The 27,195-nt window shown below is 46.4% G+C and overlaps 1 protein-coding gene across 1 annotated transcript in view; it reads right to left on the minus strand.

The window, feature by feature from the left end:
• LOC120056033 (receptor-type tyrosine-protein phosphatase S-like) overlaps window positions 1-27,195 on the minus strand; it is a gene marked incomplete at its 5' end in the record, with an annotated part of 98,918 nt that continues 71,723 nt past the window's right edge. Inside the window, 19 exons of the mRNA XM_039004167.1 lie at window positions 1-329; window positions 453-588; window positions 739-893; window positions 1,653-1,778; window positions 1,944-2,070; window positions 2,292-2,470; window positions 2,741-3,026; window positions 5,764-5,918; window positions 9,825-9,944; window positions 11,692-11,867; window positions 12,103-12,238; window positions 13,219-13,316; window positions 20,405-20,517; window positions 20,756-20,770; window positions 21,391-21,548; window positions 21,941-22,159; window positions 22,858-22,945; window positions 24,454-24,707; window positions 26,897-26,991. Of these exons, the coding sequence (XP_038860095.1) occupies window positions 261-329; window positions 453-588; window positions 739-893; window positions 1,653-1,778; window positions 1,944-2,070; window positions 2,292-2,470; window positions 2,741-3,026; window positions 5,764-5,918; window positions 9,825-9,944; window positions 11,692-11,867; window positions 12,103-12,238; window positions 13,219-13,316; window positions 20,405-20,517; window positions 20,756-20,770; window positions 21,391-21,548; window positions 21,941-22,159; window positions 22,858-22,945; window positions 24,454-24,707; window positions 26,897-26,991 (2,705 nt within the window). The remainder of the gene's footprint in view (window positions 330-452; window positions 589-738; window positions 894-1,652; window positions 1,779-1,943; window positions 2,071-2,291; window positions 2,471-2,740; window positions 3,027-5,763; window positions 5,919-9,824; window positions 9,945-11,691; window positions 11,868-12,102; window positions 12,239-13,218; window positions 13,317-20,404; window positions 20,518-20,755; window positions 20,771-21,390; window positions 21,549-21,940; window positions 22,160-22,857; window positions 22,946-24,453; window positions 24,708-26,896; window positions 26,992-27,195) is intronic.

A 27,195-nucleotide genomic window follows, 5' to 3' on the forward strand; every position in this document is an offset into this window, starting at 1 on the left:
TTGTATGTTGTTGTTGTTGTTTTGTATGTTGTTGTTATTTTGTATGTTGTTGTTGTTGTTTTGTATGTTGTTGTTCTTTTGTATGTTGCTGTTGTTGTTCTTGTATAATTACTCCTTGTTAGTAGCGTCACCCCTCCAGTGGGATATAAGGTTCATTGTTTTGTCGTTTTCCAGTCTGCGCCTCTCTTTCGTTGTTCCTCGTCTCTGTGTGGACCTCTATCTGAACAGAAGGATGGAGGGATGACAGTTCCTCTCCTCTCTTAGGTTGCATAGTGGTCAAAACTCCCCAGGTACTCCAAGGCAGCCTGGTAGGAGAACTGGTACTCATCCTGAACCAGGGAAATAGACAGAACAGAGCAACAGCCTACCATTACCGTGGCTTCCAGACACAGAGAAATCACATGTACTTGTCTGATATCCATGGTTTTCAACAGTGAGACTGTGAAGCCTACCTCCGTCTGTACCATGGCAGGGCGTTGTGTCCTCAGCATCTTGACAGTCTGGAAGATGTCCACAGCTCCTTCATAACGCATCCTCTCCAGAACGATACTCAGAGTGATGAAGACTCCGGTCCGCCCCACACCCGCACTGCACACACACACACACACACACACACACACACACACACACACATATAGCGGCTAGACTAATGTACATCAGTAATCAGAATGAGGTGTGTGAAGTATATCAGGGGAAAGCATTGTTAGTCAAACCTTCAGCTATGGCAATGACTCTTACCTGCAGTGGACACTGATTGGGCCGTCCTGTCCAAACTGCTCCTTGGTTTTGTGCACCTGGCCAATGAAGTCGATGAAGCCCTCTCCAGATTTAGGAACTCCCTGCTCTGGCCAATCGGTGAACTGGAACTGACGAACTGTCCGTGATTGTCCATCCTGATGAAAGAACGGGCAGAAGAAGTGCTGATGAGAGCAATGTTGAGTATGACTACTCAAACCATCCTCCATATTGTTACTGGTAATCACTGATCCTTATGTGAGTGGATAAGTGAAGGTAAGATGTCCCTTCTACTGATTTAACCAAACAAACTATTGTACTATCTGTTACCAGAGTTGTGTCTTATCAGGTCTGTTCTGGTGGCTGAGCACCAACCCTCTGTCGGCTTTATATGTGTATGAGTCCTGTCTTGTCTGTCAGACTCTGTGGCCCGTCTGTCTCTAGCCAATTATGTCTGTTCTCTGCTCAGACGGCGTGACTCCACTTTAACAGAGATCAATACAACATCTGTCAACATGCCGCCAGGACAGGACAGGCTTAACTGGAGTAATCTACAGTTCACACACACACACACACACACACACACACACACACACACACACACACACACACAGACACACAGACACACAGACACACAGACACACAGACACACAGACACACACACGATAAGGGCGTCAGGAGAGGACAGGGTTGACTACTGTGTAATCTACTGTGGGTCGATGGAACATGTTAGCTGCCAGGGACAGATAGAGGGGAGAGGTCAGGGTGTCTGATTCCAATATCAAATATGCTACAAAAGGGATAAGTCATTTACAAGCAACACACACAGGCACACAGTCTTGCGTCATTGACCTTGCCTTGTCTGAGGAGGATATACAGTATTGTGGACACATATACACACACACTCACACACTCACCCTTGCATCGGTGACCTTAAACTCTCTGAGGATATACTGAGGCATGTTGTATTCAGCCATGGGATCCACTACAAAGTACTGGTACCGAGCAGACCGCTCTGCGGGCCAGTACTGATGGCACTTCTCCTGCAGGTACACACAGAGGTACAGAGATGGCATCACGTACGTATATGTGTCTCTGAGTGTGTTTGTGTGGTGTGTTTCTGTGTGTGTGCGAGCATACGCGCATGCGTGTGCAGATGTGTTTGTGTGTGTATGTGCACGTGTGTGTTTGTGTGTGTGTAACCTTACCCGTCCCATCTCTCTCAGTTTAGTGAGCATGACCACGATGGTAGAGTTGTGTTCCCACAGCATCCTCCAGAAGTCCTCTGTGGTCTCAGCCAGTGGGCCCTGGGTGGCCATGTAACCTCTCTGCTGCCTATACACATTAGACGATGGGTGTTGTGTTATACAGGGTTCTGATCCAATGTAAAGACACCATAGAAATAGAATGGACACATTTCTAACATTTGGATTTTTCAATTATATTATAAGCATCATTTGAGACCCAAAATATGGCCACTGGTCCACGTATCATGGAACAATGCCTTGAAATGAGATGCCCATATTACTAATTATTCTTCCTTGGTTGAGCTTTACCTGTATCCATCAATGTAGCTGGCGTTGATGTAATCTGATCCTTCCAGGCCTCGGATTGGCTGCAGACAGACGCGGGTGGTTTCATAGGGCATGATGTTGACCAGGCGGTTCTTAAACTTGTTACATGGCAGGTTGGCACTGACGAACCGAGATGTGTGGGCTTTGGTGTTGGCCAGACGCTGGGGGGAGGGGGAGGGGAAGGGGGGATTGAGTTTCCCCCCCACAGAAACACGTTCCAATGAACAAAGTTAAAGGGCAATGCATTCTTCCTCATTTTTATTCTGTACTTGCATTGAATAACTGTATTTCTACTATATTTCAACATGTTTTCTATTCTAAATGTATGCTACTGTTTGTATTTCAATACCTGGTCTTTCTATGTTTACCTTGAACTCCAGCTCCATGCCGGTGATGTATTTCTGTTCTATCTGATATATTTCTATGTTTACCTTGAACTCCAGCTCCATGCCAGTGACGTGCTCTCCACTCTCCACCTTGCCCAGCTTCTGCATGTAGGAGAACAGGCTCCGGGCCGCCACCTCTGTGTTCCCACAAGCCACTGCTTCCAGCAGCGCCTCGTGGATGAAGCCGTACTGGTCTTCCGTCTGTACCATGTAGTTCCGCTGTGACCTCATCAGAGTCACGTGACCATAGATGTCGGTCGTGCGCTCGTGTCTGATCCGTTCCAGCATGGCGTCGATCACGATGAAGCAACCGGTACGACCCACACCCGCACTGAGAGAGGTAAGAAAGAGAGAAAGAAAGAGAGGAAGATATCTATGAGTGTAAACATACCTACTGAACTGTCAGTGGCAATTCTTCAAGACAGTCATGTTTGGGTGACTGGATCCAGGGTGTGTGAGTATGTGCTGTTTACATGTTGCAGGTGGGTGGTATGTGTGTGTGGTATATGTGTGTGTGTGTGTGTGTGTGTGTGTGTGTGTGTGGTATATGTGTGTGTGGTATATGTGTGTGTGGGTACATGTGTGTGTGTGGTATATGTGTGTGTGTGGTATATGTGTGTGTGTGGTATATGTGTGTGTGGGTATATGTGTGTGGTATTTGCATGTGGGTATATGTGTGTGTGGGTATATGTGTGTGTGGGTATATGTGTGTGTGGGTATATGTGTGTGTGGGTATATGTGTGTGTGGGTATATGTGTGTGTGGGTATATGTGTGTGTGGGTGTATATGTGTGTTGGTGTATATGTGTGTTGGTGTATATGTGTGTGATATGTGTGTGTGTGTGTGGTATGTGTGTGTGTGGTATGTGTGTGTGTGTGTGGTATATGTGTGTGTGTGTGGTATATGTGTGTGTGTGTGTTGGTGTATGTGTGTGTGTTGGTATATGTGTGTGTGTGGGTAGATGTGTGTGTGTGGGTATATGTGTGTGTGGGTAGATGTGTGTGTGGGTAGATGTGTGTGTGGGTAGATGTGTGTGTGGGTAGATGTGTGTGTGGGTAGATGTGTGTGTGGGTAGATGTGTGTATGGGTATATGTGTGTGTGGGTATATGTGTGTGTGGGTATATGTGTGTGTGGGTATATGTGTGTGTGTGTGTGGTATATGTGTGTCGGTTGGTGTATTTGTGTGTGTTGGTATATGTGTGTGTGTTGGTGTATGTGTGTGTGTTATATGTGTGTGGTATATGTGTGTGTGTTATATGTGTGTGGTATATGTGTGTGTGGGTATATGTGTGTGTGTGTGTGTGTGGTATATGTGTGTGTGGGGTATATGTGTGTGTGAGTATATGTGTGTGTGTGTGTGTGTGGTATATGTGTGTGTGTTGGTGTATTTGTGTGTGTTGGTGTATTTGTGTGTGTTGGTGTATGTGTGTGTGGGTATGTGTGTGTGTGGGTATGTGTGTGTGTGGGTATATGTGTGTGTGGGTATATGTGTGTGTGGGTATATGTGTGTGTGTGTGTGGTATATGTGTGTCGGTTGGTGTATTTGTGTGTGTTGGTATATGTGTGTGTGTTGGTGTATGTGTGTGTTGGTGTATGTGTGTGTGGTATATGTGTGTGGTATATGTGTGTGTGGGTATATGTGTGTGTGTGTGTGTGTGTGGTATATGTGTGTGTGGGGTATATGTGTGTGTGAGTATATGTGTGTGTGTGTGTGTTATATGTGTGTGTGTTGGTGTATTTGTGTGTGTTGGTGTATGTGTGTGTGGGTATATGTGTGTGTGGGTATATGTGTGTGTGGGTATATGTGTGTGTGGGTATATGTGTGTGTGGGTATATGTGTGTGTGGGTATATGTGTGTGTGGGTATATGTGTGTGTGGGTATATGTGTGTGTGGGTATATGTGTGTGTGTTGTGTGTGTGTGGTATATGTGTGTCGGTTGGTGTATTTGTGTGTGTTGGTATATGTGTGTGTGTTGGTGTATGTGTGTGTGGTATATGTGTGTGGTATATGTGTGTGTGGGTATATGTGTGTGTGTGTGTGTGTGTGGTATATGTGTGTGTGGGGTATATGTGTGTGTGAGTATATGTGTGTGTGTGTGTGAGTATATGTGTGTGTGGGTATATGTGTGTGTGGGTATATGTGTGTGTGGGTATATGTGTGTGTGGGTATATGTGTGTGTGGGTATATGTGTGTGTGGGTATATGTGTGTGTGTGTGTGGTATATGTGTGTCGGTTGGTGTATTTGTGTGTGTTGGTATATGTGTGTGTGTTGGTGTATGTGTGTGTGGTATATGTGTGTGGTATATATGTGTGTGTGTGTGTGTGTGTGTGGTATATGTGTGTGTGGGGTATATGTGTGTGTGAGTATATGTGTGTGTGTGTGTGTGTGAGTATATGTGTGTGTGTTGGTGTATTTGTGTGTGTTGGTTTATGTGTGTGTGTTGGTGTATGTGTGTGTGTTGGTGTATGTGTGTGTGTGGGTATATGTGTGTGTGGGTATATGTGTGTGTGGGTATATGTGTGTGTGGGTATATGTGTGTATGGGTATATATGTGTGTGTGTGTATATATGTGTGTGTGGGTATATGTGTCTATGGTATATGTGGGTATATGTGTGTGTGGTATATGTGTGTGTGTGATATATGGGTCTGTGGTACATGTGTGTGGGTATATGTGTGTGTGTGGGTAAATGTGTGTGTGGTATATATGTGTGTGTGGGCATATGTGTGTGTGTTGGTGTATGTGTGTGTGGGTATATGTGTGTGTATATGTGTGTGTGTGGGTATATGTGTTTGTGGGTATATGTGTGTGAATGCATATGTGTGTGTGTGTGGGTATATGTGTGTGTGGGTATATGTGTGTGTGGGTATATGTGTGTGTGGGTATATGTGTGTGTGGGTAGATGTGTGTGTGGGTATATGTTTGTGGTATATGTGTGTGGTATATGCATGTGTGGGTATATGTGTGTGGTATATGTGTGTGTGTGTGGGTATATGTGTGTGTGTGTGGGTATATGTGTGTGTGTGGGTATATGTTTGTGTGTGGGTATATGTGTGTGTCCTCGTACCTGCAGTGTGCGATGACAGGACCAGCATCAGGGGGGTTGCAGGCTTTAACCCTGCGTAGGAAGGCCAGGAACGGAGTGGGGTACTCTGGTACACCGTGGTCTGGCCAGGCAGTGAACTGGAACTGACGTACCTCCCTCCGCTCATTACAACCATTCTGAGAGAGGAGAGGAGATGGGAAGAGATTGTTATCATTACTACCACAACTATTACCACCTTCATCAAGCCATTCTGTGAGAAAGGAGAGTAGGGAGAAGAGAGTAGAGTAGGGAGAAGACAGTAGAGCAGGGAGAAGACACTAGAGTAGAGTAGGGAGAAGAGAATAGAGTAGCGAGAAGACAGTAGAGTAGAGTAGAGTAGAGTAGAGAAGAGTAGAGTAGAGGAGAGTATGGAGAAGAGGAGAGTAGGGAGGAGAGTAGGGTGGAGAGAGGAGAGTAGGGGAGAGGAGAGGAGAGGAGAGAATAGAGGCGAGTAGATAGGAGGTAGGAGAGAGGAGAGTAGAGAGAAGAGGATAGTAGGGAGAAGAGAGGAGAGGAGAGAATAGAGGAGAGTAGGGAGGAGAGATGAGAGGAGAGGAGATGAGAGGAGAAAGGAGAGAGAAGAGAGGAGAGGAGAGGAGAGGCGAGGAGGGAGGAGAGAGGAGAGGAGAGTAGGGGAGAGGAGAGGAGAGGAGAGTAGGGAGAAGAGAGTAGAGTAGAGTAGAGTAGAGGAGAGTAGAGGAGAGGAGAGTAGGGAGAAGAGTAGGGAGGAGAGAGGGGAGGAGAGTAGGGGAGAGGAGGAGTGAATAAAGGAGAGTAGAGAGGAGGTAGGAGAGAGGAGAGTAGAGAGGAGAGTAGAGAGAAGAGGAGAGTAGGGAGAAGAGGAGAGCAGAGGAGAGTAGGGAGGAGAGGAGAGTAGAGGAGAGAGGAGAGAGAAGGGAGGAGAAGAGAAGAGAGGAGAGGAGAGTAGGGAGAAGAGAGTAGAGGAGAGAGAAGTGTAGAGAGAAGAGAGAAGTGTAGAGAGAAGAGAGAAGTGTAGAGAGAAGAGAGGAGAGAAGAGAGGAGAGAAGAGGAGAGAAGAGAGTAGGGAGAAGAGAGGAGAGGAGAGGAGAGGAGAAGAGAGGAGAGGAGAGGAGAGGAGAGGAGAGGAGAGGAGAGGAGAGGAGAGGAGAGGAGAGGAGAGGAGAGGGAGAAGAGTAGAGAGAAGAGGAGAGTAGGGGAGAGGAGAGAATAGAGGAGAGTAGGGGAGAGGAGAGAATAGAGGAGAGTAGAGAGGAGGTAGGAGAGAGGAGAGAGAAGAGTAGAGAGGAGAGAGAAGAGTAGAGAGGAGAAGAGAAAAGTAGAGAGGAGAAGAGAAAAGTAGAGAGGAGAAGAGAAGAGTAGAGAGGAGAAGAGAAGAGTAGAGAGAAGAGTAGAGAGAAGAGTAGAGAGAAGAGTAGGGAGAAGAGGAGAGGAGAAGAGGAGAGGAGAAGAGTAGGGAGAGGAGAGGAGAGGAGAGGAGAGGAGAGGAGAGGAGAGGAGAGGAGAGGAGAGGAGAGGGGAGGGGAGGGGAGGGGAGGGGAGAGGAGAGGAGAGGAGAGGAGAGGAGAGGAGAGGAGAGGAGAGTATGGAGAAGAGGAGAGTAGGGAGGAGAGTAGGGTGGAGAGAGGAGAGTAGGGGAGAGGAGAGGAGAGGAGAGAATAGAGGCGAGTAGATAGGAGGTAGGAGAGAGGAGAGTAGAGAGAAGAGGATAGTAGGGAGAAGAGAGGAGAGGAGAGAATAGAGGAGAGTAGGGAGGAGAGATGAGAGGAGAGGAGATGAGAGGAGAAAGGAGAGAGAAGAGAGGAGAGGAGAGGAGAGGCGAGGAGGGAGGAGAGAGGAGAGGAGAGTAGGGGAGAGGAGAGGAGAGGAGAGGAGAGGAGAGGAGAGTATGGAGAAGAGGAGAGTAGGGAGGAGAGTAGGGTGGAGAGAGGAGAGTAGGGGAGAGGAGAGGAGAGGAGAGAATAGAGGCGAGTAGATAGGAGGTAGGAGAGAGGAGAGTAGAGAGAAGAGGATAGTAGGGAGAAGAGAGGAGAGGAGAGAATAGAGGAGAGTAGGGAGGAGAGATGAGAGGAGAGGAGATGAGAGGAGAAAGGAGAGAGAAGAGAGGAGAGGAGAGGAGAGGCGAGGAGGGAGGAGAGAGGAGAGGAGAGTAGGGGAGAGGAGAGGAGAGTAGGGAGAAGAGAGTAGAGTAGAGTAGAGTAGAGGAGAGTAGAGGAGAGGAGAGTAGGGAGAAGAGTAGGGAGGAGAGAGGGGAGGAGAGTAGGGGAGAGGAGGAGTGAATAAAGGAGAGTAGAGAGGAGGTAGGAGAGAGGAGAGTAGAGAGGAGAGTAGAGAGAAGAGGAGAGTAGGGAGAAGAGGAGAGCAGAGGAGAGTAGGGAGGAGAGGAGAGTAGAGGAGAGAGGAGAGAGAAGGGAGGAGAAGAGAAGAGAGGAGAGTAGGGAGAAGAGAGTAGAGGAGAGAGAAGTGTAGAGAGAAGAGAGAAGTGTAGAGAGAAGAGAGAAGTGTAGAGAGAAGAGAGGAGAGAAGAGAGGAGAGAAGAGGAGAGTAGAGAGGAGGTAGGAGAGAGGAGAGAGAAGAGTAGAGAGGAGAGAGAAGAGTAGAGAGGAGAAGAGAAAAGTAGAGAGGAGAAGAGAAAAGTAGAGAGGAGAAGAGAAGAGTAGAGAGGAGAAGAGTAGAGAGAAGAGTAGAGAGAAGAGGAGAGGAGAAGAGGAGAGGAGAAGAGTAGGGAGAAGAGGAGAGGAGAGGAGAGGAGAGGAGAGGGGAGAGGAGGGGAGGGGAGGGGAGGGGAGGGGAGGGGAGAGGAGAGGAGAGGAGAGGAGAGGGGAGGGGAGGGGAGGGGAGGGGAGGGGAGGGGAGGGGAGAGGAGAGGAGAGGAGAGGAGAGGAGAGGAGAGGAGAGGAGAGGAGAGGAGAGGAGAGGAGAGGAGAGAGGAGAGGAGAGGAGAGGAGGGGAGAGGAGAGGAGAGGAGAGGAGAGGAGAGGAGAGGGGAGGGGAGGGGAGGGGAGGGGAGGGGAGGGGAGAGGAGAGGAGAGGAGAGGAGAGGAGAGGAGAGGAGAGAGGAGAGGAGAGAGGAGAGGAGAGGAGAGAGAGAGAGAGAGAGAGAGAAGAGAGAAGAGTAGAGAGGAGAGAGAAGGGTAGAGAGGAGAGAGAAGAGTAGGGAGAAGAGTAGGGAGAAGAGTAGGGAGAAGAGGAGAGGAGAAGAGGAGAGGAGAGGAGAGGAGAGGAGAGGAGAGGAGAGGAGAGGAGAGGAGAGGAGAGGAGAGGAGAGAGAGTAGAGTATAGAGGAGAGAGGGGAGTAGAGATTAGAGAATAGAAAGGAGAGAGTAGAGAGGATAGAGGAGAGGAGAGAGGAGCGGGAGGAGAGGAGAGGAGAGAGGAGAGGAGAGGAGGGGAAGGCAGTATTATCATTACTACTTTATGAGACACAGTGGCAGGGACAGAAACTTTCAGAAACCAGACAAAAGCATCTGTGTTCTCCACATGCATAATAGTTATGCTTCCAGACATTACATAACATATTAATTGACATATTCATGTACAAAACCTCAGAACACTTCAAAGACAGCTGGCCTACTTCAGTTTCTGTATTTGGGACACTGAGGCCTGGTATGGCTCTATATCCTAGATTAGTTAGAATATTCAGGATCTAGTGGTATTGTAGTAGCAGTAACACAAGCTCAAACTGACTGGCTGACTGGATAGAATGCAATGCTCCATTAACTACTGCCTAACAACATCCTCTTTGTTCTCTGCTCTTTTCTCATAGAGTGACAGCGCAGATTTGAATTCAAATCCCTTCAAATTGTTTCTGGTTCATTAGCCGACAGTGTAGAAGTATCATGAGGCATGACAGTAAATTAATCAACAGCAAATGACAGGGGATTTACCAAAAGAACAGAGGAATAGAGAGGAGGGAGAAAAGACAAGGGAGGTGAAGTGGAGTTTGTGTGTGTGTGTGTGTCTGTGTGTGTGTGTGTGTGTGTGTGTGTGTGTGTGTGTGTATAAGTGTGCTTCTATGTATGTGTGTGTGTACAGTATTTGTGCATGCGTTTGTGTGTACTGACCTTCTGCAGGGAGAAGGTGCGCACGCAGAATGTGGCCAGTTCCATAGTGTCCAGTATGGTGACCTGAGTCATCCCATAGGTCTCTGTACCCCGGGTCGGCCAGTACTGGTCACACTTTATCTACAGGAGCAGGAGACAACTTCATCAGCATCACTGTTATTAAAATGATCATTGTCAGTAACATCATCATCATCAATAACAACATCATCAATGTCATCCTCAGTGGATGACTCATGACTGGGCCCTATAAAGTGACCTACAGTGGATGACTCATGACTGGGCCCTATAAAGTGACCTACAGTGGATGACTCATGACTGGGCCCTATAAAGTGACCTACAGTGGATGACTCATGACTGGGCCCTATAAAGTGACCTACAGTGGATGACTCATGACTGGGCCCTGTAAAGTGACCTACAGTGGATGACTCATGACTGGGCCCTATAAAGTGACCTACAGTGGATGACTCATGACTGGGCCCTGTAAAGTGACCTACAGTGGATGACTCATGACTGGGCCCTATAAAGTGACCTACAGTGGATGACTCATGACTGGGCCCTGTAAAGTGACCTACAGTGGATGACAGCCTCCTAGTAACCTTCAGTGAACTAGACTATTGGATGACACTGAGTGCATGACAGTAGTGCCCTACAGTAGATGACAGAGCCCTTAAATAGTGGATGACTCCACCTTACAGTGAATGAAAGTCCTCGTCCCCTTCATAGTAGCTGGGTTTTTCCCTACAGCACACTCTTAGAAAAGAAGGTGCTACCTGGAACCATAAAGAGTTTTCAATTGTCGTGATAGGTGAACCCTTTGACAATAAAACATCTTTTTGGATCCAAGTGGAGCCCTTTCACTAATACAAGGTTCTACGTGGAACTAATACAAGGTTCTACGTGGAACCCTTTCACCAGTAAATGGTTCTAATTATTATTGCTTGTGACAAGTTTCAGGAAACTAGTTTTTTTCTTTTCTTCAGAAAATGCCTTCTAGAACATGTGAACTTTCATGTGCCTTAATAAAAAACTTGTTTGCCATCTGTAAATACGAATACAATTGTTACATTTCTAGCCTTGTTGGTTAAGCCACAGAAAAATACCTTCCCACTAGTCATGCTTGGCTGAGATAATGAGTAATGAGTGGGCTGGATATCCCGAGGGGAGTTCGGATTGGTCTGTCATATTGAAGGCTTCTGTCTATTTGAGCTGGTCAGTCTGTGTTGGTAATCCTGTTGAACACTGCTTTTTTAAATGTGTAGTGGAGCTGCATAAGTGTTGCTCTCCACTTTCTGGAGGTTTGAGTTTTGAAATTAGTGGAATTAGAGTTTGATAGCTAAAGAGATGGAGAAAACACCTGTCTCCGGATTACATCTTCAAACTAAGTGCATCCGTGGTATGGCATTCCTTACAGGAAGACGCGTCCATAATGCATGATGATGTATACAGGTAAGATAGTCCAGCTAGCTACATTTTCAGATATTACATGTTTCTAATTTTTACAGAAAGTGGTTTCATTTCAAGCAAAAGTTTACAAGTTTATCAACTTTCAAAGCAGATTTACTTTCCCATTGGTCCTCAAAAATGCAGTGCATGATATGCCATTTTGTAGCTCTGAGTCTCTACTTTTATCCAATGTAAAAAACACAATTTCAAATGTTGCTACATAAGACCAAATCCAGGTGGTGAGTCACATTTTCACCACAAAAGGGATCTACCTAGAACCAAAAACGGTTCTCCTATTGGGACAAACGAAGAACCCTTTTTTTCTAAGAGTGTAGATAACACCCAGTGGATGAGTGTTGCCCTACAGTAGATCATGTCAGTGAGTGGATGAGTGTTTCCTTCTCCTGTCTCTGTCCCGTCTCACCCGTGACTTCTCCTCCAGTCTGGTCATCATGACCACAGAGGCTGCTCTCTGTTCCCACACCATCCTCCAGAAGTCCCCGAATGTCTCTGCCAGCGGGCCCTGTGTGGCAATGTAGGCATTCTGCTTCCTGTAGCCGTCTATGTAGTTAGCATTGATGTAGTCACTGCCCAGGATACCTGCATATGGAGGGGGAGAATGTGGAGGGAAGAGGAGAGTTGTTAAGTTCGATTGACGTCATTGAAAATGTCTTAGTTCAGGACTATAGACTTTATCTGGTTCCCTGCAACCGCCACTACAATCTGAATTGAATCCATCCAGTATTTGACCTCTACCTGGACAAGATGAAGGGTGTCATTCACTGTACAATGATTTCTTGTCTTACAAGTGAGGCCAACATCTCATAAGCTGTACCTGGACTTGAACCTTCATTGGGGGCGAGGACGACGCGGGTGTGGTCGTAGGCGATGACGTTAGCATAGCGGTTCTTGGGCTTGTTCACCTCCAGGTTGGAGTGCTCCCAGGTGAACTGCTGACTAGGGTCGATGGACTACAACACAAAGGTAAAAGGTTGGGGTTAGGCTCACAGGTAAACTGCTGACTAGGGTCGATGGACTACAACACAGAGAGGTAAAAGGTTGGGGTTAGGCTCCCAGGTGAACTGCTGACTAGGGTCGATGGACTACAACACAGAGAGGTAAAAGGTTGGGGTTAGGCTCCCAGGTGAACTGCTGACTAGGGTCGATGGACTACAACACAGAGGTAAAAGGTTGGGGTTAGGCTCCCAGGTGAACTGCTGACTAGGGTCGATGGACTACAACACAGAGAGGTAAAAGGTTGGGGTTAGGCTCCCAGGTGAACTGCTGACTAGGGTCGATGGACTACAACACAGAGGTAAAAGGTTGGGGTTAGGCTCACAGGTGAACTGCTGACTAGGGTCGATGGACTACAACACAGAGGTAAAAGGTTGGGGTTAGGCTCCCAGGTGAACTGCTGACTAGGGTAGTTGGACTACAACACAGAGAGGTAAAAGGTTGGGGTTAAGCTCCCAGGTGAACTGCTGACTAGGGTCGATGGACTACAACACAGAGAGGTAAAAGGTTGGGGTTAGGCTCCCAGGTGAACTGCTGACCAGGGACGATGGACTACAACACAGAGAGGTAAAAGGTTGGGGTTAGGCTCCCAGGTGAACTGCTGACCAGGGTCGATGGACTACAACAGAGGTAAAAGGTTGGGGTTAGGCTCCCAGGTGAACTGCTGACCAGGGTCGATGGACTACAACACAGAGGTAAAAGGTTGGGGTTAGGCTCCCAGGTGAACTGCTGACCAGGGTCAATGGACTGAGAGGACAAGGAAACAGAGATGAAGAGTTAAAGGATGGAAAACACAGTTGCAATGTTTTCTCCTCCTTTATAGGAGTCTAGAATAGGATGCCATTTAAGTTTGCAAGGGGCAACTGGTACACATCCTTGAGTAGAAAACCAGGTCCTATGACTCATGTTCATCCATCCTCCATGCTGTCGCTCTCACCTCGTACTCCTGAGACAGACGCAGGCTATCGTTGGCCTTGAGTATCTCTGTGTGTTCAGCCAGCTCTGTGATGGGAATGGGAGGGTGGCTCATCATACCTAAAGGACAAGGGTTAAAGGGCAGAGGTCAGAGGTCATGACGGCTCACTGTGTGACCAAGTGGGTTTCTAACGCAGGTGGCCAGTGCGGTTCAAGACCGCGTTAGCCCATTAACCTAAATCTTACCTAGGCATAAGCCCTGGAAGCACACAAGACTGCATGTAGAGTACACCTACACATACCTCTCTGTCATTGCATATGATGAATTACTGGTTCTTTGCTAGATGTCAAAAGACAATTAAAGAGCAAAAAAAACAACATACAAAACGTATAGCACCACAGAGAATACATTTTGATCCACTTAAGGTACAAAGTCTCCGACTTGGTTGGTTTGTAAAGTGTTTTTCTTTGATGTGGAAATAGCTTTTCTGTGCAATTAGGAGCGCAAGCGACAACTCAGAGACAAACAAACAAAGTGTTAATTAGTCAGAACGGCACCCTGAGCCTCTCCCCCCCACACACACACACACACACACACACACACACACACACACACACACACACACACACACACACACACACACACACACACACACACACACACACACACAGGGTGGTAAATGTGTGGAGGACTAGTGTTAGCCCTGATAAATAAAGATTATACAATATATATTTTACATAATAATATCCTCCGCATTCTTATCTACAGTTGCTTCTGTGGGGGAGGGGAGGCGGGGGGGGGGGGGGGGGGGGGGGGGGTCAGTTCCTTGTTACACACAGGGTTGCATGAAGTGGTGGAAGCATAGCTGTGAGATTTAACACCAGAGCAGCTGGAGGTGGGACTCTGAGGGTGTGGAGGCGGAGTGGGTCAGCTCAGCTCTCTGGCCACGCAGGGAAGAACGGAATAAATGTACCACGTTTTCTATCCAGAAATATGATTCTATTAGCTAACTGTAACTTTAACTCTGACCTTTAATCTTTTCAAGAACCAATAGGTTATGGACTTCTTTTAAGTTCTGACTGTGTTGACACCTCCGTCCTCTCTGGCATGGTTATCTAGAGCCTGCCAGGTGGACTGTGGGCAGACGGTTACAGGGTTTGGGCCGTGCCATGCCGCCAGTCACACAGTTATGACTCATCTAACTGTACTAACCTGGAAGACAGCAATTTAGATCTCTTAGGAAATGAGATCTTGGTAGAAGCTTCAGAGTATTATAAACTTGACCCCTATTGGTGTGTTTGCTGTGGTACATTTCTTTCACTCCTTTGTGCTTTGCCCTAATTGGTCTACGCAGACAAATTCTTGCCCGGTTTAGATCTTATCTGTCTGAAAGTTATCAGTTCGTCTCTGTGGATGGTTTGTCATCTGACAAATCAGTGGTAAGTTTTGGTGATCCTTAAGATTCTGTTCTAGGACCACTATAGTTCCAACTAAATATACAGTGGAAGTCAGAAGTTTACATACACTTAGGTTGGAGTCATTAAAATTCATTTTTCAACCACTCCACAAATTTCTTGTTAACAAACTATAGTTTTGGCAAGTTGGTTAGGACATCTACTTTGTGCATGACACAAGTCATTTTTCCAACAATTGTTTACAGACAGATTATTTCACTTATAATTCACTGTATCACAATTCCAGTGGGTCAGAAGTTTACATACACTAAGATGACTGTGCCTTTAAACAGCTTGGAAAATTCCAGAAAATGATGTCATGGCTTTAGAAGCTTCTGATTTGCTAATTGACATAATTTGAGTCAATTGGAGGTGTACCTGTAGATGTATTTCAAGGCCTACCTTCAAACTTAGTGCCTCTTTGCTTGACATCATGGGAAAATCAAAAGAAATCGGCCAAGACCTCAGAAAAAAAATTGTAGACCTCCACAAGTCTGGTTCATCCTTGGGAGCAATTTCCAAATGCCTGAAGGTACCACATTAATCTGTACAAACAATAGTACGCAACTATAATCACCATGGGACCACGCAGCCGTAATACCACTCAGGAAGGAGATGTGTTCTGTCTCCTAGAGATGAACGTACTCTGGTGCGAAAAGTGCAAATCAATCCCAGAACAACAACAGGACCTTTTGAAGATGCTGGAGGAAACAGGTACAAAACTATCTATATCCACAGTAAAACAGGTCCTATATCAACATAACCTGAAAGGCCGCTCAGCAAGGAAGAAGCCACTGCTCCAAACCCACCATAAAAAAGCCAGACTGCGGTTTGCAACTGCACATGGGGACAAAGATCGTACTTTTGGACAAATGTCCTCTGGTCTGATGAAACACAAATAGAACTGGTCATTTGGCCATAATGACTATCGTTATGTTTGGAGGAAAAAGGGGGAGGCTTGCAAGCCGAAGTACACCATCTCAACCGTGAAGCACGGGGGTGGCAGCATCATGTTGTGGGGGTGCTTTGCTGCAGGAGGGACTGGTGCACTTCACAAAATAGATGGCATCTGAGGAAGGAGAATTATGTGGATATATACACTGCTCAAAAAAATAAAGGGAACACTTAAACAACACAATGTAACTCCAAGTCAATCACACTTCTGTGAAATCAAACTGTCCACTTAGGAAGCAACACTGATTGACAATAAATTTCACATGTTGTTGTGCAAATGGAATAGACAACAGGTTGAAATTATAGGCAATTAGCAAGACACCTCCAATAAAGGAGTTGTTCTGCAGGTGGTGACCACAGACCACTTCTCAGTTCCTATGCTTCCTGGCTGATGTTTTGGTCACTTTTGAATGCTGGCGATGCTTTCACTCTAGTGGTAGCATGAGACGGAGTCTACAACCCACACAAGTGGCTCAGGTAGTGCAGCTCATCCAGGATGGCACATCAATGCGAGCTGTGGCAAGAAGGTTTGCTGTGTCTGTCAGCGTAGTGTCCAGAGCATGGAGGCGCTACCAGGAGACAGGCCAGTACATCAGGAGACGTGGAGGAGGCCGTAGGAGGGCAACAACCCAGCAGCAGGACCGCTACCTCTGCCTTTGTGCAAGGAGGAGCACTGCCAGAGCCCTGCAAAATGACCTCCAGCAGGCTACAAATGTGCATGTGTCTGCTCACGATCAGAAACAGACTCCATGAGGGTGGTATGAGGGCCCGACGTCCACAGGTGGGGGTTGTGCTTACAGCCCAACACCGTGCAGGACGTTTGGCATTTGCCAGAGAACACCAAGATTGGCAAATTCGCCACTGGCGCCCTGTGCTCTTCACAGATGAAAGCAGGTTCACACTGAGCACATGTGACAGACGTGACAGAGTCTGGAGACGCCGTGGAGAACGTTCTGCTGCCTGCAACATCCTCCAGCATGACCGGTTTAGCGGTGGGTCAGTCATGGTGTGGGGTTGCATTTCTTTGGGGGGCCGCACAGCCCTCCATGTGCTCGCCAGAGGTAGCCTGACTGCCATTAGGTAGCGAGATGAGATCCTCAAGCCCCTTGTGAGAAAATATGCTGGTGCGGTTGGCCCTGGGTTCTTCCTAATGCAAGACAATGCTATTGTGGCTGGAGTGTGTCAGCAGTTCCTGCAAGAGGAAGGCATTGCTGCTATGGACTGGCCCGCCCGTTCCCCAGACCTGAATCCAATTGAGCACATCTGGGACATCATGTCTCGCTCCATCCACCAACGCCACGTTGCACCACAGACTGTCCAGGAGTTGGCGGATGCTTTAGGCCAGGTCTGGGAGGAGATCCCTCAGGAGACCTCCCGCCACCTCATCAGGAGCATGCCCAGGCGTTGTAGGGAGGTCATACAGGCACGTGGAGGCCACACACACTACTGAGCCTCATTTTGACTTGTTTTAAAGGACATTACATCAAAGTTAGATCAGCCTGTAGTGTGGTTTTCCACTTTAATTTTGAGTGTGACTCCAAATCCAGACCTCCATGGGTTGATAAATTTGATTTTAATTGATAATTATTGTGTGATTTGTTGTCAGCACATTCAACTATGTAAAGAAAAAAGTATTTAATAAGAATGTTTCATTCATTCAGATCTAGGATGTGTTATTTTAGTGTTCCCTTTATTTTTTTGAGCAGTGTATATTGAAGCAACATCTCAAGTCATCAGTCAGGAAGTTAAAGCTTGGTCGCAAATGGGTCTTCCAAACGGGCAATGACCCCAAGCATACTTCCAAAGTTGTGGAAAAATGGCTTAAGGACAACAAAGTCAAGGTATTGGAGTGGCCATCACATAGCCCTGACCTCAATCCCATAGAAAATTTGTGGGCAGAACTGAAAAAGTGTGTGCGAGCAAGGAGGCCTACAAACCTGACTCAGCTACACCAGCTCTGTCAGGTGGAATGGGCCAAAATTCACCCAACTTATTGTGGGAAGCTTGTGGAAGGCTTCCCCGAAACATTTGACCCAAGTTAAACAATTTAAAGGCAATGCTACCAAACACTAATTGGGTGTATGTAAACTTCTGACCCACTGGGAATGTGATGAAAGAAATAAAAACTGACATAAATAATTCTCTCTACTATAGTTCTGACATTTCACATTCTTAAAATAAAGTGGTGATCCTAACTGACCTAAAACAGGGATTTTTTACGAGGATTAAATGTCAGGAATTGTGAAAAGCTGAGTTTAAATGTATTTGGCTAAGGTGTATGTAAACGTTCTACTTCAACTGTATATTACCTCTTGGTGATGTCATTCGGAAACGTTCACTGCTGTGCAGACGACACACAGCTGTATATTTCAATGAAACATGGTGAAGCCGCAAAATTGCTTACCACGGAAGCCTGTGTTTCAGACATAAGGACGTGGATTGCAGATTTGTTTTTACCTTTAAACTCAGTCTAAACAGAGATGCTTGTTCTAGGTCCCAAGAAACAAAGAGACAAACTGAACACCTCCAGACAAACTAAACACCTTCTTTGCCTACTTTGAGGATAATACAGTGCCACCGTCACGGCCCGCTAAAAAGGACTGTGCCCCTCTCCTTCTCCGTGGCTGACATGAGTAAAACATTTAAACGTGTCAACCCTCGCAAGGCTGCTGGCCCAGACGGCATCCCTAGCCGTGTCCTCAAAGCATGCGCATACCGGCCACTCTAGACCCACTTCAGTTTACATACCGCCCCAACAGGTCCACAGACGACGCAATCGCCATCACACTGCACACTGCCCTATCCCATCTGGACAAAAGTGTAAGAATGCTGTTCATTGACTACAGCTCAGCATTCAACACCATAGTACCCTCCAAGCTCATCATCAAGCTGGATGCCCTGGGTCTCAACCCCGCCCTGTACAATTGGGTCCTGGACTGTCTGACGGGCCGCCCCTAGGTGGTGAAGGTAGGAAACAACATCTCCACTTCGCTGACCCTCAACACTGGGGACCCACAAGGGTGTGTGCTCAGCCCTCTCCTGTACTCCCTGTTCATCCACGACTGCGTGGCCATGCACGCCTCCAACTCAATCATCAAGTTTACAGACGACACAACAGTAGTGGACTTGATCACCAACAATGGCGAGACAGCCTACAGGGAGGAGGTGAGGACACTCAGAGTTTGGTGTAAGGAAAACAACGTCTCACTCAACATCAACAAAACAAAGGAGATGATCATGGACTTCAGGAAACAGAAGAGGGAGCACCCCCCTATCCACATCGAAGGGACAGCAGTGGATAAGGTGGAATGTTTTACGTTCCTGGGCGTACACATCACAGACAAACTGAAATGGTCCACCCACACAGACATTGTGGTGAAAAAGGCGCAACAGCACCTCTTCAACATCAGGAGGCTGAAGAAATTTGGCTTGTCACATAAACCCTGACAAACTTTTACAGATGCACAATCGATAGCATCTTGTTGGCCTTTATCATAGCCTGGTACGGCAACTGCACCGACCTCAACGGCAAGGTTCTCCATAGGGTGGTCTGCACAACGCATCACCGGGGGCAAACTACCTGCCCTTCATGACACCTATAGCACCGGATGTCACGAAGGCCAAAAAGATCATCAAGGACATCAACCACCTGAGCCACGGCCTGTTCACCCCGCTGTCACCCAGAAGGCGAGGTCAGTACATGTGCATCAAAGCTGGAACTGAGAGACTGAAAAATTGCTTCTATCTCAAGGCCATCAGACTGTTAAATAACCAACACCAACCGGCTTCCACCCGGTTACGCAACCCTGCACCTTAGAGGCTGCTGCCCTATATACATAGACATGGAACACTAGTCACTTTAATAATGTTTACATACTGTTTTACGCATTTCATATGTATATACTGTATTCTATTCTACTGTATTTTAGTCAATGCCACTCCGACATTGCTTGTCCTAATATTTATATATTTCTTAATTTCATTATTTTACTTTTAGGTTTGTGTGTATTGCTGTGAAGTGTTAGATACTACTGCACTGCTGTAGCTAGGAACACAAGCATTTCACTACACCTGCAATAATATGTGCTAAATATGTGTATGTGACCAATAACATTTGATTTGATGTCTTCAGTAGGTCCTATGATTGAATGTAGTCTGGCCCAGGGGTGTGAAGGTGAACGGAAAGGCACTGGAGTGACGAACCACCCTTGCTGTCTCTGCCTGGCCTGCTCCTCTCTCTACTGGGATTCTCTGCCTCTGACCCTATTACAGAGGCTGAGTCACTGGGTTGCTCACGCTCTCACATTACCTTCCTAAGAGGGGTGCCTCACGTAATGCCAGGATTTTTTAACTGATGTGATCTTCTTTTTCGGTTTTGCACCCCCCTCAGGCTCGTGTGGTTAGGGAGATCTTTGTGGGCTATTCTCTCTCTCTCTCTCGTACATTTTGTCTCAACCTCTGAATTCTGTGATTATTATTTGACCCTGCTGGTTTTAAAGGCCATATACCCTTATAATCTCCACCCGGCACAGCCAGAACAGGACTGGCCACCCCTCAAAACCTGGTTCCTTTCTAGGTTTCTTCCTAGGTTCCTAGGGACTTTTTCGGAGCCACTGTTCTTCTGCATTGCTTGGTCTTTGGGGTCTTTGTGGTTTTAGGAGGGGTTTCTGTATAAGCACTGTGACAACTGCTGATGTAAAAAAAAAAAAATCCCACCATATAAATTCAGAAACTTTTCCGTCTTTTTTCAAGAAAGAATGTGTTATCGAAGAATGTGTATGTGTGTGCACAATAGATACCAGGGGTCTGGAAGTTGATGCGTCTCATCTCAACAGGGTCTGTGGGGTGGTGGGCCATCATCTCAGCATTACACAGAAGGCTCTTGGTGCCTGGCTCGGAGTCCTTCCTCTTACTGCTCAGGGACCAGGGAGACGGAAACAACGGGACACACACCAGACAAGCAACACACCAGAGAGAGTAGAGAGGTTAGAGTTCATGACTGTCTAACAGTATCTATTTTCTCAATGAACACAAGTTAAACATATATTATACTGCTATACATTGCTGCACTGCAATTGAAGCATTAGATTTTGCCCTGTATCATCTGTCCTTTGAGATCAAAACAACTATTTAGTATGGCCGACACTCACCTGTCTGGCTTGTTGCTTCCGAAACAGGAGCGAGCGAGGGAATGAATAATGAAAGGAGGAGAGGAACAGAGGGAGAGACAGAGAGAAAAATCTATATGATACATTTATATTCAAAATGGCTGGCTTTCTGTGGATGACACGTCTTTTCAGCTGGGTCAGGCTAGCAGTCATTCCTTACAATGCTGGTTAATGTATCTTTGCCTGTTATGCCAGTATACTGTGTAAGCTGAGGTAGCACCATTTCAATGGTTATAGTGGGCTAGCACCGTATGTGCTTATCATGTTAGTTAGTTATAGCATATTAGTATGTTAGCTAGTTATAACATTAGCATGGAGGTGGTTATAGAGTGTTAGCATGTTAGCTACTTATAGCATGTTAGTTATTTATAACATTATAATGTTATTAGCATGTAAGCTGGTTATAGAGTGTTAGCATGTTAGCTACTTATAGCATGTTAGCTATTTATATAGTTAACATGAAAGCTGGTTATAGCATGTTAGCTATTTATATAGTTAACATGAAAGCTGGTTATAGCATGTTAGCTAGTTAGCTAGTTATGGATAGATACTGTAGTTATACATGTTAGCTATAAAATCGCTGTAAATTCAGTGCTCCCTCTGCGGGTCTCACTCACTTCTTGTAGAGCAAGATGGCAATGACGATGCAGATGATGAAGACCACGGCCAGGACGGGTCCCACCACCCAGATCAGACCATCCCCCGCATCCAGGGGCTGGGGGTCTGAGTCCGGAGCGATCACGGGCTCTGTGTACGGACTGTCCGCGTACATCTTCTACAATACACAAACAAAGAGCACAGTGAGTGAGGAATACATATCACAGTAAGGGCTAGAAAGGGGAAATTAACCTAATTTTCATGAATTTAATTGTCTTAAAAGTATTGCAACGTCTCTTGAGAATGACAGAGAAGACTACGTGAGAGGGATGCACACCGTCCTACAATGCATACACTCTTAGAAAAAATGGTTCCAAAAGGGTTCTTCGGCTGTCCCCAAGGGTTCTACATGGAACCAAATAGGGTTCTACCTGGTACCAAAAAGGGTTCTTTAAAGGGTTCTCTTGCGGGGACAGCCGAAGAACCCTTTTAGGTTCTAGATAGCACCTTTTCTTTCTAAGAGTGTATGCACAACCACACAAAAACAAACATAATTGAATTGGCCCGTACCACTGTGGTGCCATTGAGTTCAGCCAGGATGAAGAACACATACTCCTGTCCCGGTTCTAGAGCGCGGTTCTCAAAGCCTCCGTAGTCCAGCTGGTCCCCCAGAGTGAAGAAGGCTGGCAGAGTAGCAGGGGTGAAGAGGGCTGAGATGTAGGCTCTGCGCAGGTCTACCTGTTTCTGCTGTCTAGATTCCCTCTGTCTCTGACTGCTGTCCTTCAACAACTGGGAGACAGAGAGATGGAGAGAGAGGGAGACAGAGAGATGGAGAGAGGGAGACAGAAAGGTGGAGAGAGAGGGAGACAGAGAGATGGAGAGAGGGAGACAGAGAGAGAGAGAGGGAGAGACAGAGAGACGGAGAGAGAGGGAGACAGAAAGGTGGAGAGAGAGGGAGACAGAAAGGTGGAGAGAGAGGGAGATGGAGAGGGAGACAGAGAGATGGAGAAAGTGGGATAGAGAGAGATAGAAAGAGAGATGGAGAGAGGGAGGGGTAGATAGAGAGTGTGAGAGAGATATGGGGAGAGAAAGAAAGCAAGAGAGGAGAGGGAGGAGAGGGAAGGAGTCAGATGGAGGGAGAGAGAGGGAGACAGAGAGAGACAGAGAGATGAAGAGAGAGGGAAGGGGAGATAGAGAGAGGGAATGAGAGAGATAGAGGGTGAGGGAGAGAGATGGAGAGAGAGTGAGGGAGAGAGATGGAGAGAGAGAAAGAGGGAGGGAGAGAGAGGGAGGGAGAGAGGGGGAGGGAGAGAGGGGGAGGGAGAGAGGGGGAGGGAGGGGGAGGGAGAGAGATAGAGGTGATGTTACTGATGGATTTTGTTATGTAAACATTAAGAAACCACATGATAAAATCTAATAGAGCAAACGTTCTCAGAGAGAGGACGAGCCAGTTCATGTGTTCCCAGATAGGTTGCTATAGCTCTCACCTCCTCCAAGTCCATCTCGTCTGGGCTCTTGAGATGTCTAATAACCCCCCTCGTCCTCCTCAGAGGAACTACCACCACATACAGGTTCCTACAGGACAGAGGAACAACCAGATTGTCAGGGATTTCATTACAACTTTTCTGTGGCAGTTTACTAGCAGAGTTGAAGTCGGAAGTTTACATACACCTTAACCAAATACATTGAAACTCAGTTTTCACAATTCCTGACATTTAATCCGAGTAAAAATTCCCTGTCTTAGGTCAGTTAGGATCACCACTTTATTTTAAGAATGTGAAATGTCAGAATAATAGTAGAGAGAATGATTTATTTCAGCTTTTATTTCTTTCATCACATTCCCAATGGGTCAGAAGTTTACATACACTACATACACTCAATTAGTATTTGGTAGAATTGCCTTTAAATTGTTTAACTTGGGTCATACGTTTCAGGTAGCCTTCCACAAGCTTCCCACAATAAGTTGGGTGAATTTTGGCCCATTCCACCTGACAGAGCTGGTGTAGCTGAGTCAGGTTTGTAGGCCTCCTTGCACGCACACACTTTTTCAGTTCTGCCCCCAAATTTTCTATGGGATTGAGGTCAGGCCTTTGTGATGGCCACTCCAATACCTTGACTTTGTTGTCCTTAAGCCATTTTGCCACACCTTTGTAAGTATGCTTGGGGTCATTGTCCATTTTGAAGACCCATTTGCGACCAAGCTTTAACTTCCTGACTGATGGCTTGAGATGTTGCTTCAATATATCCACATAATTTTCATTCCTCACGAAGCCATCTATTTTGTGTAGTGCATCAGTCCCTCCTGCAGCAAAGCACCCCCACAACATGATGCTGCCACCACCGTGCTTCACGGTTGGGATGGTGTTCTTCGGCTTGCAAGCCACCCCCTTTTTCTCTAAACATAACGATAGTCATTATGGACAAACAGTTCTATTTGTGTTTCATCAGACCACAGGACATTTCTCCAAAAAGGTATGATCTTTGTTCCCATGTGCAGTTGCAAACCATAGTCTGGCTTTTTTATGGCGGGTTTGGAGCAGTGGCTTCTTCCTTGCTGAGCGGCCTTTCAGGTTATGTTGATATAGGACCTGTTTTACTGTGGATATAGATAGTTTTGTACCTGTTTCCTCCAGCATCTTCACAAGGTCCTTTGCTGTTGTTCTGGGATTGATTTTCACTTTTCGTACCAAAGTACGTTAATCTCTAGGAGACAGAACACGTCTCTTTCCTGAGCGGTATGACAGCTGTATTGTCCCATGGTGTTTATATATTTGCGTACTATTGTTTGTACAGATAAACATGGTACCTTCAGGCATTTACTAATTGCTCCCATGGATGAACCAAACTTTTGAAGGTCTACAATTTTTGGCTGATTTCTTTTGATTTTCCCATTATGTCAAGCAAAGAGGCACTGAGTTTGAAGGTAAGCCTTGAATTACATCCACAGGTAAACCTCCAATTGACTCAAATGATGTCAATTAGCCTATCAGAAGCCATGGAATTTTCCAAACAATTCATATTGTTGGAAGGCAACCGTGTGCCCATCAAAATCACCAGAAAGCAACCCTGTGCCTAGCCCTTACTTGACAGGGATGCGGTTCTCCAGCGAGGGCAGGATTATGGTGATGGTGGTCTCCGTGTCACGGGTGTGGTCAATCTCCGGACGGCGGATGGCAATTGGTGGAGAGGTCTTGGCGTGGATGCGGTGCCTCAGCCCGCCCATGTTGCCCTCAGAGGAGGTGATCTTGAAGTCATAGTCAGTATCTGGCTGCAAGTTGGGGATCACTGCTTTCCTCAGCTTGGCATCCACCTCCATCTTCTGGCGGTTATACTCCACCTGGGAGGAATAGGATAGGGGAGGGTACTTCTGACGGCTAAGATCACACATATACACACACATAATAAGATAGCGCCATCCTTAATGGTCGCCATTTTGCGAGCTCCAACCCAACTTTGCTATTTTGTGATTCTTTAGCCGTTTATTTTGATTTATTTTCACAAAATGTATTCGCTATTATTTCTTACAACTGACAAGAACTCTTGAACATTAGATCGGTAGTTACTTACCCCAATTCCAGCTTCTACTTCAACTTGACTCATCTGCCCTGGGCTCTTTCTGTAATTCTGACCCAATTTTCGGGTATGCAAGAGGAAAATCCGGCGTTACAGAGGCAAGAGAGGGGAGGCCTGGCGACATTAAGGCGAAGCGAAAACCGACCACCTCTTCCCTCCATTCTACTAGCTAATGTACAGTCACTTGATAATAAGATGGATGACCTCCGGAATAAGATGGATGGCCAAATTTGCTACCTCTTAACTGGAATATTCTCTGCTTTTCCGAAACATGGCTTTCGGACAAGATACACCCAATGGCTATCCAACGAACTAACCACCTCCGTCAAAAGCCCTGGATTAACACTGAGGTTGGCGCTAAAATAAAGGACAGGGCTACTGGACACAGGGCTTTCACAGACAACCCTGAGGCTACGGCTGAGCACAGGAACAAGTACAAGAGGTCCCGTCTTGACCTTCGCAGAGTCATCAAACATGCAAAAGGACAATATAGGAATAAGGTAGAATCATATTACACAGGCTCCGATGCCCACCAAGTGGCAGGGGCTACAGTCCATTTCGGATTACAAAGGAAGACCCAGACGCTTCGACAATAACAACACCGTGCCGTGCATGAGTGCCTCCACCGACCCAGAGGACTGGGTGATCTCGCTGATCTCGGAGCAGGTTGAGAGCTTCCAGTTCCTCGGTATCCACACCACTAAGGTCTTACAATCCACACACACAGTCGTGAAGAAGACACGACAGCGCCTATTCCCCCTAAGGAGGTTGAAAAGGTTTGGCATGGGCCCCCAGATCCTCAAAGTTCTACAGCTGCACCATTGAAAGCATCATGACTGGCTGCATCACTGCTTGGTATGGCAACAGGGCGGTGTGAAAGGAAGGCCCGGAAAATCATTAAAGACGCTAGCCCTTCAAGCCATAGACTGTTGTCACTGTTTCCGCACAGCAAACAGTACCGGTGCATCAAGTCTGACAGCAGCAGGCTCCTGAACAGCACTGATGCCATAAGACTGCTAAATAGCAAACAAAATGGCTACACAGACTGTCTGAGTTGACCCTTGTATTTTACTTGTATTTTTGTCTCTATGCACGGTCACAGGACTCTACACACTCACACACACTGGCACTCCAACACACTCACTTAATTTGCACATACATTTATACTGACTCTATACACACACACACACACACACACACACACACACACACACACACACACACACACACACACACACACACACTGCTGCTACTCTATTTATCATATATCCTGATGGCTAGTCACCTTACCCCTATACATATCAACAACCATCACTCCAGTATCCCTGTTACCTTACCCCTATACATATCTACCTCTATCACTCCAGTATCCCTGCCACCTTACCCCTATACATATCTACCTCTATCACTCCAGTATCCCTGTCACCTTACCCCTATACATATCTACCTCCATTACTGTAGTATCCCTGTCACCTTACCCCTATACATATCTACCACCATCACTCCAGTATCCCTGTCACCTTACCCCTATACATATCTACCACCATCACTCCAGTATCCCTGTCACCTTACCCCTATACATATCTACCTCCATTACTCCAGTATCCCTGCCACCTTACCCCTATACATATCTACCACCATCACTCCAGTATCCCTGTCACCTTAACCCTATACATATCTACCACCATCACTCCAGTATCCTTGCACATTGTATATATGATATTGAAACTTAACCAGTATATAAATTACATACTTCTCATGTTCTTATATATTTTTATTTCTTGTATGTTTTTTTTTATTTCTCATGATATTTTTAATACTACATTGATTACTGCATTGTTGGGTTTAGAGCTTGCAAGAAAGGCATTTCACTTTACTTGTGCACTTGACATTAAAACTTGAAACGTATGCATATGTACACACACAGTTGTTTCCAGAAGCACACACACTCACAGTGAAGTGGTAGGGGTAGGGGCTCTCAGGGAATTCCCAGGTCAGGAGAACACTCGTCTTGGTCGCCAGGTTCACTGAGAAATTCCTCGGGACATCTGATTGGAAGACGGGAAAACAGACACATGGTCAGTGGCAGAATAGACCACACCATTCACATGTCTCGTCTGTCCTTAACCCTTTGTGGAGTTCTAGTGGGTTCTATAACAAAGGATCCTAATTCCTAAAATAAGATTAAGAAGAATTAAACAGTGATGTCATACATCTCAAGATTCTTCAGGAAGTAAGTATATGGGCACTGA

Source organism: Salvelinus namaycush, chromosome 11 (assembly GCF_016432855.1).
Source record: "Salvelinus namaycush isolate Seneca chromosome 11, SaNama_1.0, whole genome shotgun sequence".
NCBI classification, from domain to species: Eukaryota; Metazoa; Chordata; class Actinopteri; order Salmoniformes; family Salmonidae; genus Salvelinus; species Salvelinus namaycush.